Here is a 16,139-nt window from a genome sequence, read left to right as displayed (position 1 = left end):
TCACCCATAGCAGTTCGATAAGAGCAAATATCCACATGATTTCTATATTCAACCATTTTTTATTCATAATCTAATTTTAAATACATCTGGGATAGTATAGAATAGAATTTATTATCAGAACCTAGCCATATTAAAGCCATATTATTATATTATGGGGAACCTGCCATATTAAAGGAAAAAAAAACGCTAAAACAAAATTCATTCCTCTATAATTTCCATTCTGTATTAAATATAAACACACATCTCTCAACACAAATAAATACACTACAAAACTTATAACTATTATCTCACCATTTCATTTAATTTATCAAGTTTTGCATAAGGGTAACTGATTGTATGAGGAAAATCTTTAAGCTAATAATTTCACAATAAATGCACCATCGGGAATGTATGAAAATACTGCTCTTAAAATCATATTTTTTGAATTCTGCGGTGTATAAGATCACACATCTTAAAAAAATCCTATAACCATGGTCTTATAGATTCAATAGACGATTTTTAATTATTTACCTGTCATGGTTACATTTAAATTAATGATATGACTTAAATTTATTGCTGTGGTATTTTATTTTTATTAATTAATTCATTAAATTTACCTAAAAATACAATTAAAACATAAAATTAACATGATTTTCGTCTTTGTACCAGACACAAATGAAAAACAAGTTATTTACATCCGTTTCTAATAAACAATCCATCTTTTGTTTTGCTTACCAAATACTGACATTTGACAATTCGTTATAAAAAAAAATTGTCAATTTCGATATTGGTACGTAAACCTTAGAATGATTATTAAAATCGGGTATATAATAACAGTTGAACATATTTTGCGCTCTTGGAATTTCACACACATAAAATATATACATAATTCGAGACATCTTAAACCAAAATGAAATAAATGTAAATGCAAATCAGAATGTTATAGTGGAATTGGAATTATATTTTATACAAAAACAAATTGTGGTATTTAGAGAAAATAAATTATTTTTCTAAAATAACGAATTACTTAACAGAACAAAGGGCAGATAACGTGAATTTTGTATACATATTAGGGCCTTTAGGTTTGTTTATTAACTTTATATGGAAGAACAATTTATTTAAGGGGTTGTTCAAGTATTACGTAAGCACCAGAGGGGGTTGGGGGTCGTTGTTTCATTTATTTTTTATAACTTGTGTAGGGGGTTAAGATGGCAATATTTACTTATTATTTCTAATTCTTTTTCAAAATTAAGCAAGTTCAACTTTAAATGTTTATATGACAAGGAGTTAAAATTCTTCTTACGTAATACTTGGTTGAAATGAAGCAATTAATAACAGTTTGCACTGTCAAGGACATTTAAAACTGAGGTTGTGATGGATGGTATTAACACTTAATTTAGTGGTATGTTGAGGTTAGACCGTGGTGTTACTGGGTTAAAAACTATATCAAATTGTTGTGGGTAGGGTTACAATATTCTTTTACTAGGGGTGTAATTACTGGGCAATATGCATAGAACTGCATGCAAAAATATGTGAAGTTAACGCTTAATCTCTTGAACGCTGTGCGGCATGGAAGAGAATTGGAAGTTTGCCCAGTGGTAGGGAGAGACTCCTGGCCAAAAGTGGGACTTAAGCATGGCAGTCACTGTGAGATCTATTAACAACAAAATTACATTATCCATAAGCAATAATCCATCCACTATTTTTGCTTCTATTTGACAGTTACTTTAGTGATGTCCCATTTGTGCATTATTCTTAATAAACATTGAATTTAAATTTAGTTACATTTTCAAATAATTGACCTCTGCAAGTACTAAAGCACATAATGTAATGTTCACTTTGTTTTATCATGCATTAATTAATTATTATAAAGGTGTCTTTATTAAAACTGGGTACCTGTTTAAATGTTTTATTCATGTGGGTAATTAGACTGTAGTTTTGTTTAAGATTATTATATTATTCAGTCCAAATACGTAGTACTAATATATCCGGTAACATTATAAAGTGTAGCTTAAATAAAACTGAAGAAATACGAAAATTGATGTTGGGTAACTGTTAAATAGAAAAATAGTGGATAGAATATATCACCTTACTATTTATATTGAAATATATATAAATTAAAGTGTATATTTATATAGATGGGCCTTTAATCATAATTGACTTACTGGCAGTATATGAATTAGCTTAGAAATATGTTTTAAAAGGTTATCCTGCATAAATTTTAGCTTGTGTATAATGTAAAATAAATTTTCTTTAATGACAATATTAAAATGTAAATTACGATGTTACAACTGCACATGCTTAACGAATGTATAACGTAAGATACAACCTTTGATATATTTAGAACTTGCAACGAAAACTATGAAAAATGTAACACCACATCACAAACGTATGAACGATCTGAACTTATGAGTAACGGAAACCCCCACTTGTGATATAAGTTCTCAGTTTGTACCGACTTCACGGTATCTTGGAGTAGAGGTGGACCTGCTCTCTGAACCAGTGGAAGTACGAGCTCATGTGGAGTTTCGTTGCGTTGAGGGCCGTTTGGGTCTTGGTTTGAAGGATTTCGGGTGCCCACTCTCCTCTGAAATGGGAAAAATAATATTTAGAATGGTATTTCAAAGCATTTGACGACCCGCGTGGCGGAGCGGTCATCATACCGGTCTAGCGCGCACAAGGTACCGGGTTCAGTTCCCGGCCAGGCCGATATCTAAATGATGTCTATCTGTTTCTCGATGTATGTGTATTTGTCTATATGTGTGTCATCCATCCATGACACAGGGATATCTAGTGTGGAGCGATTTTTTTTAAAAGCATAAGAATGTAATCATTTGGAGGGTGCACTTATCCATATAAACAATAAATGACAATAATAAAATGTACAACTTGAAAGATACATTTGAACATATGAACACATGACCTACACCTACATGACCTTGTATATTTAAACATCTGTTTTGTTGCAATAATATCTGTAATTACACTTTGATACAATTATTTCTTATTTCTTTTGCATACAGCCTGCAATAATGGAACATTTTAATATCAATATGATCATCATCATCATCAATCCATTACTATCCCACTGCCGGGCACGGGTCTCCTCTCAGAATGAGAAGGATTAGGCCATAGTTCACAGCGCTGGCCAAGTGCGTATTGGTAGACTTCACATACCTTTGAGATATTTTTTTTATAAATCTCTCAAGTATGCAGGTTTCCTCACGATGTTTTCTTTCACCGTTTAAGCAAGTGATCATTAATTTCTAATACGCAGATAATTTTCGAAAATCAGAGATGCTTGCCTGGGATTTGAACCTGAGACCCCTCGATCGAGAGGCCGAGTTTCTTAACCACTAGGCTATCACTGCTCACAATATGATATGAAAATAAAAGTAGAATACTTACACAAACACCTTAGTCTTCAAATATTCAGCGGTGAACTGGTAATAATCGTTCGAATACTTCTTGACAGTTTCATACCCATTCTTTGAATACATATGAACATTGTCCACCAACCCCGGCGCGTATTGCTCGATAGTAGAGTACACTACCGGCGACTTCTCTGTGAGGTACTCCTTGATGTTCGCATAGAGAACGCCAGCTCTTTTCACTGCCACTGTAAATGCGTCTCTGGAGAGTTGTGCGTACGGCATGATGAAGTTCATCGACTGCTCATAGTATATCGGCGCGTTGGTTTCCATCCAGAGGTAGCCTCTCGCCGACGTTGACAGCGACTTCTGCCATGCGTACTGAGTGTGCTCGAGGATGCCTAGGTCCTTGAAGAGGCGGCCTGTTGTGCTCTCTGGAAGGATAAAGAAAATGGTATATAGTAGACAGCAGAAGTACATATTTTACGGATACATCACACTGATTTATGTACAGTTAATCATAATCATATGTCATTGTTGGTTATTTATAATTTAATTATTTAATACTTTTTCTAATTTTATATTTTGGACTATGTAGTCTTGCTTTGAGTTTATCATTATTTTTCAAACTCTCAAACATGTTGGTTTCCTCACGATGTTTTTTTACATAGATAAGGTTTCCACCTATATCCTTGACTATCAAGCGATATTTATTTGCTTCGATTTGATTCGTAAAATTGTAATAATAAAATGTTTTAAAAATATTTCCACGATGCAGGTTTGAAACAGGTTTTAAAATAACTCTGTGTAAAATTGGATCTATTAAGAATAATTACGAGGATGCAAAACTAAGCAAAAAACTGGTAAGGTCAAGTTCATCGCCTAGTGTCTTTAGTTTGTACCTGTTTACATGGTGTACTTGCGAAATGTTCAAATTAATGAATGGCGGGAATTTAGCTGCCAACGTAATATGAAAGATTTTTCAAAATTAGCCTGTTCCTTTAGTTTATTATGTATCATTACCTTTTTGATTGATATAAGCGACACTATCCGATGAAAGAATAATAGTGTTTTTTTTTTTCAAAATGAACTCGTTCGATTACCGGCTAGGGAGATAAATTAAAAAAAATCTAATGCTGCAGCATTAGATCCTCTTAATTTTTATCAAAATCGGTCACATCACGATCGGTCTTTCAGCATTTTTTGCATTTTTTTGTGTCGGATTTGGCCCTGAAGGCCCAATTGAAAAATTCAACCTGTATATAATATAGGAGTACGAAGGGTTCCCCCTCCTTTAACTGCACTGCTAATGCTCTAACACAGTATGTTCTTTATTCAAATTTAAGAACTCATCTATTATAAATGAATATCACAGTCTTCTGACTGCCTTCTTATTTGAGAAACCAATAACATATCAGAGCGTCGTTTTACATATGCTTTATTTTCCATTATATTATGTACCATATGCTAAACTCAATTAATCAAACTAAATAAAAGTTAATGATTAAAGTTAAACTTATAAATTCCAAACATAACGTGTCTGGTAAAACGAAACATAAACATTTCACACATTTTACATGCCCGTTAAATTGTAAATTTACATACAAAGAAAACAATAACGTTACTTAATCATGTGTTACATTATTATGTATTATGTAGAACGTATTATGTTTAATCATTATGCACGATTACTAATATTCTAACAAACCCAGTATATTTTTAAGTATAATGATAATGTATGTGGAAAATCAAAATATTTTTCAAATTACTATCTTTGGCCAGGGACTTCATATGCGCAAAACATATTCATAACATAATACAAAATTTAAACCCCTATATTCGCTCAGGGGCTGAATATAAGAAATCCTTCCTTTCGTCCAAATTTTACGCTTTTACGATACTAAGTTAGTCACTCAGGACAGTATATAAATATCTATAGGTAGATAGAAAATCGATAGATTAATACTTATATCTTTTATTCTGTGGCAAATAATGTTGATCTTCTTAATGTTGATTCTTTATAATATTGTGGTTAATAGGTATATTATGGAAATATATTATTTTACTAACTTTCAGTAATGATACTTAAAAATAAATATCCTAAAATGTAACGTTTTTTGAACCGCTAAAGGAACAATAAAGCTATTTATGTATCTATTTCGTTTATAAGGGTGATTATATATTACATAGGAATAAACTCACTTATGTTTTAGGAAAATAATAATTAAATATTTAATCAAATAACAGTCACGTAATAAAATATCTCAAAAAAATAAACTCAGAGGGGTTAATTGGAACCTTTTTTTAAATCCGAAAATATAATAAATCAGTCTTTGCTCTTTATACGGCCCGACTTCATGCTTAGAAGCGCCTGTATAGCATATAAATATTCATGATATTATTAGAGAAATAAAACATGTTTTGCAACTTTGTGTAGGTATCATAAATTCAGGTTTGATGATGACGCATCAACGCAGCTATTTAGGACGAACGAAAGAAAATATCGTTTCGAAAATTTAATATACGAACAAAATATAAAATAAGACGAAATTCCTTGTTACGTCATAATTTCATCAATCTAATTGGTCCAATACAATGTTATCACGCAATACGGATCACACCTTCGAACATTGTTGGTTATATATTCATTATTTTAAATATCATTTCATAGTTTTAAGTAACAGAAATTGATAAGTGCAATAATAGTACTCAATTATTCAAAAACATGACCCTTCAATAAAATCTATACCCTGTGAGTAAATCATGAAACAGAAAAAACAAGCTTGCTTTTCTCTTATATGGAGTAAATAGCATTATCATTTGTTGAATCAACGTCACACAGAACTACGGACGGTGATGATGTAAAACATTATCTCGTACATTTTAACCATTCGTATCTTTTATGAGTTAAAGGTTGAAAGTTTGAAAGTATGTTTATTAAGTAAGAGAGTAAACATAATTATATGATAAAATGTGTCCTCTCAGTTCTCTATATTGTAATGAAAAATGAATAAAGACTATTTATCCATCTGCAGACTTGCTTCTCTGTTTGTCTGTCTATCAGTCAATTTATCAATAACTATAATTTTATTTCTACATTGACAAGAAAATGTAACCAGTTTTGACAATAAATTGCCGCTGTCATATATTTGCGTGTTTGAAAAATATTTAAACTATGTAGTAGAGCATTTACGAATAAAACTATATTTCTCCGCAGTTTTTCTTCGACTGCGTGTTGTTGTTGCACCACTTAACTGCACATGTCCATGTCCAAATTACACCATGACAGTCGGAGACGAAATGGAAAAACAGTCAGCCATTTGTAGCTTCCTTCAGTTACAAGGCGGTGAGATATCTATACAATGTAGATAACAAAAAACATTGCCTTCCTTCTGTCGGCTAAAAAAATTCCCAGTCAATGTAGTCATTGGGAACCTAATATTGCTTATCGGGTGTTATGGAATAGTATTGATAAATTTTACAAATGGCCCCAACATAACTATTAGAGATAACCAAGGGTTTTATCTAGGCGTGGACTTTGACTTACATATTGTAATTTGTTGTTTTGTGAACTGGCCTCTAATACTCGGTGATGGATGACTTCATATAATATATATTTATATTTTTACTAGCTGACCCGGCAAATGTTGTGTTGCCATATAAATAAAGAAATGTTAAGGGTGAATAACCCTATTATCACTTAGGGGTATGAGAAATAGTACCCGATTCTCAGACTTACTGAACATATAACATTTGGTGAAAATCAGTTTCGGAGGAGTACGGTAACTAACATTGTGACGAAAATTTTATATATAAGATATAAAACTGTAGTGGCCGATAGTTTACAGTGTTCTAGACACTAATTGTCAAATTTGAACTTGGGTAGACAAAAATTGCTAAAGATTGATCATTACTAACAGGCGTCAGTTTTGGAGTAGTATTATTTCTGTGATAGCCTAGTAGTTAAGACACTCGGCATCTCGATCGAGGGCTCCGAAGTTCAAATCCCAAGCACGCACCTATGATTTTTCAAAGTTATGTGCGTATTAGAAATTAGTTATCACTTGCTAAACGGCAAAGGAAAACATCGTGAGGAAACCTGTATGCCTGAGATTTTTGAAAAATAAAAAATCTCAAAGATATATGAAGTCTACCAAAAATACGCACTTGGCCAGCGCAGTGAACTATGGCCTAATCCTTCTCATTATGAGAGGAGACCCGTGCCCAGCAGTGGGACAATAATGGGTTGTTGATGTGATGATTACTTCTGGGGCTGCTTATACAAAACTATACTAATTCATCTGAAACGAATTACAGATGCTCATAAGCTGCAATTGCCAATTACCATCAGGTAGACAGCATACCCGTTTGCTACTTTTATCTTATAAAATACCTTTGACTATGAAGTGAGGACTACCTGGGTCCTATGCACATGAGTTCAAGCACTTCTACAACATAAATATAAATAGGGCACTTAATACCAGTTGGCCTTTACATTGTCAAGGTTAAATGGATTTCCTCACAAACTGGTCCAATACGCCTATAGAAGTGCCTACACCTGTTTGACTAGAGACACATCTTTTTTGGTCAGTTTTTGTCATCAATATTTATTTTTTCCATTTAAGTTGAAATATTTCAACTTTGTTGCACTAATATTCTTTTGTTCTTCTTCCCTATTTTATTTTAAAAGTTAAGTAAAATTGTATGTGTGTGTCATAAGGTGCACACTTCCACAGTTGCCATGTTAACTCCTATGGAACAGGGAATTGTTATGGGCTATGAGTGTAGAAATTGTGATAGGAAACATCTCTGCACCTCTTTTTAGTAAGAAACTACTAGAAAATAGCACAATGTTTCATATTATATTAAACATGTATCGTTCTAACCAGAACAAAGAACTATTATAAAATATTACATACATTTTTTCAATATTAAAATCATATACATATTTTATTATAAGGGAATTAATTATATATTTTATAGCATGTTTTTATTGAGCTACCATGTTAACACTGCCAACACACTGTGTTATCTATTCAAACCATTATTTGAAATCAGAACACAACAGCGCTTAATGCTGCAATTGTAAGGGAGAAAATGTTTATCAATGGTGCTTTCAGAGCCAAACCAGAAGAGTTCTAAACCTTTTACAAATATTGAGTGCTATATAAATTTATAGAATGAATATCACTTACTAGGGAAGTTGCCATCAGCCTTCGACACATCGTAGGTAACCAGACCGGCGATTCCAACCAAGAGGAAGAAGCTCGCCCACAACCAAGGGAATCTTCTAGTGCTTGTCATTCTGTCTAGAATATCCTGTAACAAATGAGACATTCACGTAACATCTTAATTGTTGGTATTGTTCTTTGATTTTTTTTTTAATATATAATATAGGAGTAGCAGACGAGCGAGCATGTAATCCACCTGATGGTAAGTGGCTACTGCTGCCCATGGACATCTGTAATCAATCTTAGATAGGATTAGATATTCCCACCTGAAGTCAGCCACAGATGCGCCTCTACCCCTGAAGACTAAGCTGGAACGCCTCGGAAAAGTATGTCTCCCTTACCACACCCTTCAAATAGGAACACAGCAGCGCCTAACACTGCTGTTATTAGGCAGAAATAGGTGTGACGGTAGTGCCGCCGGAGTCGAACCACAAAGGGTTCTACCACCTTGAGTCATTATTATTGAAATATATTGACAGACAAAATATTTTCATACAAAATATTTTTTAACAGACACAGTCTATCTGTACATCTATCTGTTATGGAAGTTATACTTTCTAGATTGTATGTTGCATATGAAATATTCATTAAACTGTACCTGTTGTCTTTATTTTAAAACTTTAACATTAACCACTCAAACACAAATTAATCATACACTTTTTATAATACCAGTGTTACTCTTTGGAAGTTCAAAAAACAATACCTTTATATGATAATGTTGGCATATTTATATTATTCTGGAAAATCTCTGTCAAGATAATTTTAATAACCAATCATGAATGTACACATTGATAATTATTAAAACCTACACATCATACTTTCTTTAAACACTTGCACTTAACAGGATAATTTCAATGAGTGTGTATAAAACCAACCGATGGAAGAATTTACTATTTTTGATAGCAAATAGATAAAACAATTAATGACAATTTACTAATTGTATTAATTACAAGACTATATTGCTTATTGTGTATATAAATAAATAGTTATTATTTTGTGAGTAGGTATTTTGTAGTTGGCTTTTTCAATTTCAACAATTTTCAATCACTTATCAATTATTATTTTTGTTTATTTTTTAATAGTATTTTTTTGATAATTTTCACATTTTTTTTTACAACAGTAATATTAACTATTAACTATATAAAATACTTCGATACAAATATTTTAGTAATCGCGTTCACGAGTCCTTAACATAAAGCGTCACAAAACACAATGAATAATTCCGTATATTAACATACACTTTTTACACTTCGAATTTTGTACACAACTATTCTACAATAAAACACTTTAAAATGCTGTAATTATGTACTTGTACGTTATAAGCTTTACCTGGCTTCAACAATACAGAATTCTCGAAATAAAGTACGCGACTCCCGCGGAGTTACACGAACGTTTGACTATAGGTGGTTAGCGGATGTACCACATTTACGTATTACTGTTACGCCGGAGATACGCACGTTTTTATCAAACTCTGAGCTGTAGACTACGCTGTTACTATTACTAATACATAATTAATTGGTTTTCCGCAATACCCATACGGGAAAATAACTATTTCGCGTCTATTAATACGACGCTTAATATTATTGAGATGAATAATACAGTATTAACTCACCACAAAAACATAAATCTCGATGGTAATATTCACATAAACCTCGTATAAAACTGAATAAATCAGTAAATCGAATATTCAAAAAAATTGTGAGCGAAAACACAAGATGTCTTCTAAATTTTTTTTTCGACTAACATGACATGACACTAGATGAATTGACAGCCATAACGCCATAAGGTCAGTGTTACTATTCAAAAATATAGTGATGTACTATTTATGGCAGTTAAAAACCGTCCTTTATATTGTTGCGTGTATTTTATATATTTGAAATAGAATAAATACAAAAAAAATGGTATTATTAATTTGCATCGTACTCTTTTTGTATGGCATTTACCACGCAAGAAGTCCGAACCAAGATCACATTGGTTGTGGGTCCAAATTGTAATATTGATCTCGTAATTTACTCAATTCGCATTTGGCATTTAAACTAAAAGATAATTGAATTTTCATAATAATAAACAATTTAAGTAGACTTACCTGGCATATCTTGTTCGCCTTAACAACAGTTTCATCCTTCTTCTTGCCCTTAAGAGCTTCAACACTGACTTCTTTGTACTGAGCTATGGTTAGTTTCAGAGATTTCAGCTTCAGTCTCGGACTTACTTCGGCCCAGTTTGTATCTAAAACAATGAAAGAAATTATAGATAAGAAAATTTAATTTGGTCCATAAAGAATGATATCATTACACATGTATGTTGTATTTGGTCATATCTTTTTAATAAACTCCATATTAAGAAGTGGAGAGTAAAGATTTTATTAGACATTTTTTTAATATTTCATATAGTGTCAGTTCACATTAGGTTAGTCAAACAGTTTTATAAGGACAATAAATGTGTAGGATGTATGTATATTGGTGCAGAAAAATCTGATAAAACAGTCTGCAAAGATTATCCAACCGATAGACATGGGATTAATGCCACTAGAGTCTTAGTTACTTAAAAATTATGAAATTATTATAAATTAGTTGTTAAAAAACACTTCAGCTCCACAGTCATTATCATTGTTTCTAAATCTATAAAAACAATTTTTTACAATAATCAAAAATCATTAAAAGGAAAGTCCAGAGTTAATAAAGACATATATCAACTTCTCTTATACCAAAGTTCTAGTATCAGGAAATAAATAAATATCCTCTTAATAAAATGTCGCTCTTACCAATATATTCAATAACAGTGGCCGATTGCTTAGTACACTTGTGGAAGAGTTGTCGCCAGGTTGCGTTGCAGGAGTCGTCCCGTTGCAGGCAGTCGAGTAGACTCTCCACCAAGACCCGATTGTATGGGTCCAGCGCGGACCCACTGAGGTACTGGTTTGGCAGCTTCTTCATCAATTGGTTGAAGGTCACTTGAAGTTTGTTTCCACTTTTTTGGAAATAAATATCCTGTTGACAATAATATTTTAAATTATTCTAGACTGTATGATTTGGATTCAAGATATATCAAGTTATCAAGCATTTAAGACACTTTAAGAAGTTAGATTTCATTTATTTTACATCCCCATTCATAAATATTCTTCATTACCATCAACTTATGTAATAAAAGTTAAAAGCATAAATCGTCCGAGGAAAAAAATCATCAATCCATAATTATGGTTATGTTACCTTAGCTTGGTTAATTTTTCTATCTTATATATTAGAATTAGGCGTGCATCTTACCTTATATTTACTTAACTGCATAATAAGGTCACTTGACAGATCCTTGGACAACGCACTCCGCTTGCTATTGACCAGGTCGAACATCGCTAGCAGCTGGTCTTGGTTCACCACCGCTTTCAATTCCGCTTGCTTGTCCATCAGTATCGATAGATAGGATATAACATACTTTGAATAGTTCTTCAGTTCTATAATTGGCAGGAATAGGTCTTGCCAAGCTGGAAAAGAACGTAGGAGTTAATAATTTGTAAATAAAATTAAAAATATATATTTTTTAAATCATTAGTGTGTTGGTGAACAATTCTATAGTTATTGATGTCATGCATCTCAAAATTGAAGGAAAAATTCGAAAAGCAAAAAAAAACAGACATATAGGTTAAAATAAACCATTAAATTACATGTAGGTACAGGTTATTGAAATTAAAATTGTTAATAATACTAATAATAATTGCAATAGTTTATTGAATATTTTAATTATTAAGAATAACTAGGAATTGATTTAGAAAATCAATTTCATATTCAATTTCAATCATTGAATACAATGTTTTAAGAACTACTTACTGTCAAATTCAACGCTTAAGTGTAAATTTAGCTCAATGTTTTAAACTGCACAAAAGTGAAACGAATATTGATAATACGACAATGTCACAGATATGATGCTCTCTGTACAGAGAGAGAGGGTTATCTGGGGTGTTACCTTCGTAGGTGTCAAAATGATAAGTGATAAGGACAGATGATGTATTGCTGGTTTATTATACCGCTATAGAGATGGTAGAATCAAAATCAATCAATTGTTGTTTATAAAATGGTATTCAGATATTATTTTACAGAATTAAAAATATGTAGTAATGAATCTGCAAGTTAATATTCAATAACTTTAATCAAGGAATACCATGAAGTAATCTAACATGGGAAGAAGTCTTATGTTTAATTTATATTTTGAAAAAGTATCAGCCTAATAATAAAATTTTACTTAACTTCACATCAAATGTATGATATCTTTATTATCCCTGTTTGTTTGTTCAGCTTATTGGTGATAATGATAACCAAGCTATTTATATTACCTAATCAAAACATTAATGTGTTGTAGATGTATCATGTAGTGAGCCTTTGTGAATAAGTTACAGATTATAAATAAACAATAAAACAGCACTTATCAAATAACATATTGTTTGACAGTCATAACTTATCAACGTTAATATCATGAACACCTAAGCTTACTAACTTAATAATTTAATATGCACAAAATATCCAAATACAAATTAGTTAACAAATATTTAAAAAGCCAAAATACTACTTTACACCGATTAATTATCAATATCATTAACAATATTGCGGCTTATTGTAAAAGACCCAGTATGTAGTACAATTAACACATTTGTGTGAAAAGTAACACCTGTTTTTATTAACAAACAAGTAACTAAATTCAATGATAAATTTTCTCTTATTATAAAGTCATGCACATATCATTCCTTTGCATGCATAAATGCACAAGTCAAAAAAATGTAAATTTTTCAGGATGACCACTACTAAATTTAAAAAATGTTTTTGTTTCAACATGTTTTCACTAGATGAAGTTAAAAAAATGAAACATACCGTTAAAGTTATATATAACCACAGTATAGTTAAGTCACACTAAAATTAGTAAGTATTTTAAATTAAATTGTAAATTTAACAGAATAATGAATTATGAGTTGTGCGGTTACTCTTGCAAAGCGTATATATATGTATCTCACCTTTCATTCCTACAGCAAAGTCCTTGAGTCCTCCTTGGCCGAGGGCCCACAGCAACGAGAGGCCTATGGGTGGTCGGTTCTGGTAAGAGTTCCTCAAGCTCGCGCTCTTTGGTATGGACGCAATGCAGAAATCAGGATTGCTCTGTGCCAGCATTTGTGCCAGTATCCTATGGCCGTTGACATGTTGACCTTTTAGAGAAATGCATATTAATAAAGATCTTTTATGATCAACTTTTTGCCATAACTTTCATATTATTATACTGATCAGTTTTCTATTTATTGTTATACTTTTGATTCAGTTACGGTTGTATCATGTTGGTGGTGGTTGGTAGTTACATCACTCTTAGATTGTAGACTTGATTGTGATGTAGTAAAGTATATTAATACATACAAATTTCTTTAAAAAATGTTTACATTTATTTCTAAAAATTCATTCTTAATTGGTCTTATGTAACATTTCTTATATAACTTGTGTTATGAGTGTTTTAGATAGATTTTTAGAACCTCTAATAGACTAATACCCTTTATTAATAATCAATCTATCCAATTTTTATTTAACAAAGATCAAAATTTGTCAAAGTCTAGTATGAATAAATTATCAAATTATGATAATTGGTAAGAAAAGCTTAGATAGTTGGCTTAAAGGCTTATTAGGTTTTTACATATACAAATCAAAATGATATAACAAACCTCTACTCATATCATTAGCTAAGGCAGTAAGGGTAACATCGAAGAACAGTTGCGTATTAGCTTTTCCGGCTTCCTGGAGCACTTTCTCTAAACTCTCCCTTATAGTATCCGGGATAACACATGTCGGATAGTTCAGGGGGTAGATAGAGAATGTGGGGTCATCTACATCAATCTGGATCTTCGAGTTCAGGAAGCTGGCAACCTCCTTCAGCCAAACAAGAGGTGCATTGGAGAATCTCACTTTATTCGTTGTTATAATCGTTGCTAACTCCGTTGGGTCGATCTGTGTAACAATAAATGTTATCATTTATTTATATTGCTGCATTTAGTCAATAAGAGATATAATTGTAATGTTTTGATTGATTGAATGGAAAGTTTTGGGCCATTACATTCGTTATCAAAAGATATAAACAAAGGCAGTTTTTAAATTTGTACTATAGTCAAACTGCAGTTATTTTGCAACCTTGTCTAAAATATAATTGTCTCATTATAATTTAATTGTTGGTATATATTTATTGTGGGAATGGGAACTATTTCCTAATATTTATATTTATGCTACAGGCATTATGTAATTATTTTATAATATTAAATTTATAATTATTATATTTTAAAGAATTAATAAATCAATTAAATATATTGCTCCTAAAATTGCACTGTGTTTTTTTTTACATTTTTCATAACACTTTTTGTGAGAGTACTTTAGAATGTTGTTTTAAGAAACAAGTACTGCAATGTTCTGTAATTACAAAATTGTTTGTAATATTTTTATATATTTTGCAATACAATCATAATCTATAATATTTTCATTAGTCATGTTGGTAATTTTGTTGTTTTTGAATTATAAAACCTTCCTAGTTGTATTCCTGGGTATTTATTTAAGTTAATTCTGTATTACATTTAAATATATGTTTACCTAGTAAACAAAAAAGTTCTAGGTGTATTATCACATATGCCTTGTTTGTTGAATTACAATAATATACATTACCATATTGTTACATAATATAATAATAACAATTTTACACCATATTGTAAATTGTTTTACTTTCTACTATTTCAGCTGACCATTAGCTAAGACATTGAGTAACTACTTCAGAACAGTTTACTGCATACAGTTCATTGACCTCACTGCAGTTTTAGGACTTTTTAGGTTAAAAAATTGTACTTACAGCTTCTAATGCACCTTCTATGGTCTTAGGAGGCTTTGGTTTCGATGCTTCGGACTTTTTATCCTGTTTCTTGCCTTTCTTATCCCCATCCTTCTTTTTATCTTTTGGCGCTTTTTTAGTGTCATCAATCTCCATGCCCGCGTAATACGATTTTATTTGCGAATGAGGCACTGAATTCAAATTTTTGAATTAGGAACGAAATAAATAACAATTACAAGTGTTACAACAACAAATATGGCAAAGTTAGACAACGAACCGCTTACTCACCGATATCCTCCAATTTAGGACCATTTTTCACTGGTTTTTTATCGTCATCTTTATTACTTTTTACTTTACCGTTCAGCGATTTCTTACTCTTGCCAACAACTTCCCATTGACCGCTCGACATTATTATAAAAGTTTTCAATAATTTATCGTGTAAATAAGCGACAGGTTAACACGTCAAAAACAAATAGCAAATAGCAAAAAAACGTCAATTTGAAGAAAGCAAGAAAGTTTGCTTTTGATCGCTGATTGGCCCAAAGATTCCACTTGGACAAAACGTGGCATTGTAATATTGTGCATTCCGTTGCACCTTAAACAAATAAATGACGTTTCCGAATATAAATTGATTTTTAAATAAACATTAATTATTGTACATAATCTAAAATGCTGAAAATTGTATATAAATTATTAATCAAAGAATTATTCATGTTATTGAAATAAA

The 16,139-nt window shown here is 31.5% G+C and overlaps 1 protein-coding gene across 1 annotated transcript; it reads right to left on the bottom strand.

The window, feature by feature from the left end:
• Positions 1-192: 192 nt before the first annotated feature.
• Positions 193-15,948, bottom strand: Tmem214 (Transmembrane protein 214). Its single transcript, XM_073086421.1, has 10 exons — positions 15,701-15,948; positions 15,434-15,603; positions 14,268-14,550; positions 13,578-13,766; positions 11,845-12,059; positions 11,346-11,571; positions 10,668-10,810; positions 8,546-8,669; positions 3,388-3,784; positions 193-2,566 (listed from the first exon to the last, which is right to left on the bottom strand). Exons 1-10 carry the CDS (start codon positions 15,819-15,821, stop codon positions 2,440-2,442), a joined length of 1,995 nt encoding a protein of 664 aa, XP_072942522.1. The 5' UTR covers positions 15,822-15,948; the 3' UTR covers positions 193-2,439.
• Between the last annotated feature and the right edge of the window lie 191 nt (positions 15,949-16,139).

The sequence above is a fragment of the Epargyreus clarus genome, unplaced genomic scaffold, assembly GCF_041222505.1.
Source record: "Epargyreus clarus isolate Ecla_fem2 unplaced genomic scaffold, WU_Ecla_fem_2.2 ptg000024l, whole genome shotgun sequence".
In the NCBI taxonomy this organism is placed as follows: Eukaryota; Metazoa; Arthropoda; class Insecta; order Lepidoptera; family Hesperiidae; genus Epargyreus; species Epargyreus clarus.
The sequence above is the reverse complement of the archived record's forward strand: the minus strand, read 5'-3'. Positions and strand labels throughout refer to the sequence as shown.

Coding starts and splice junctions, on each gene's coding strand:
- Tmem214 (XM_073086421.1), bottom strand. CDS start 15,821: ATGTCGAGCGGTCAATGGGAAGTTGTTGGCAAGAGTAAGAAATCGCTG. Junction 12,060..13,577: donor CTTTGCTGTAGGAATGAAAG/GTGAGATACATA, acceptor GTTCTTTTCCAG/CTTGGCAAGACCTATTCCTG. Junction 11,572..11,844: donor TGCAGTTAAGTAAATATAAG/GTAAGATGCACG, acceptor TATTGTCAACAG/GATATTTATTTCCAAAAAAG.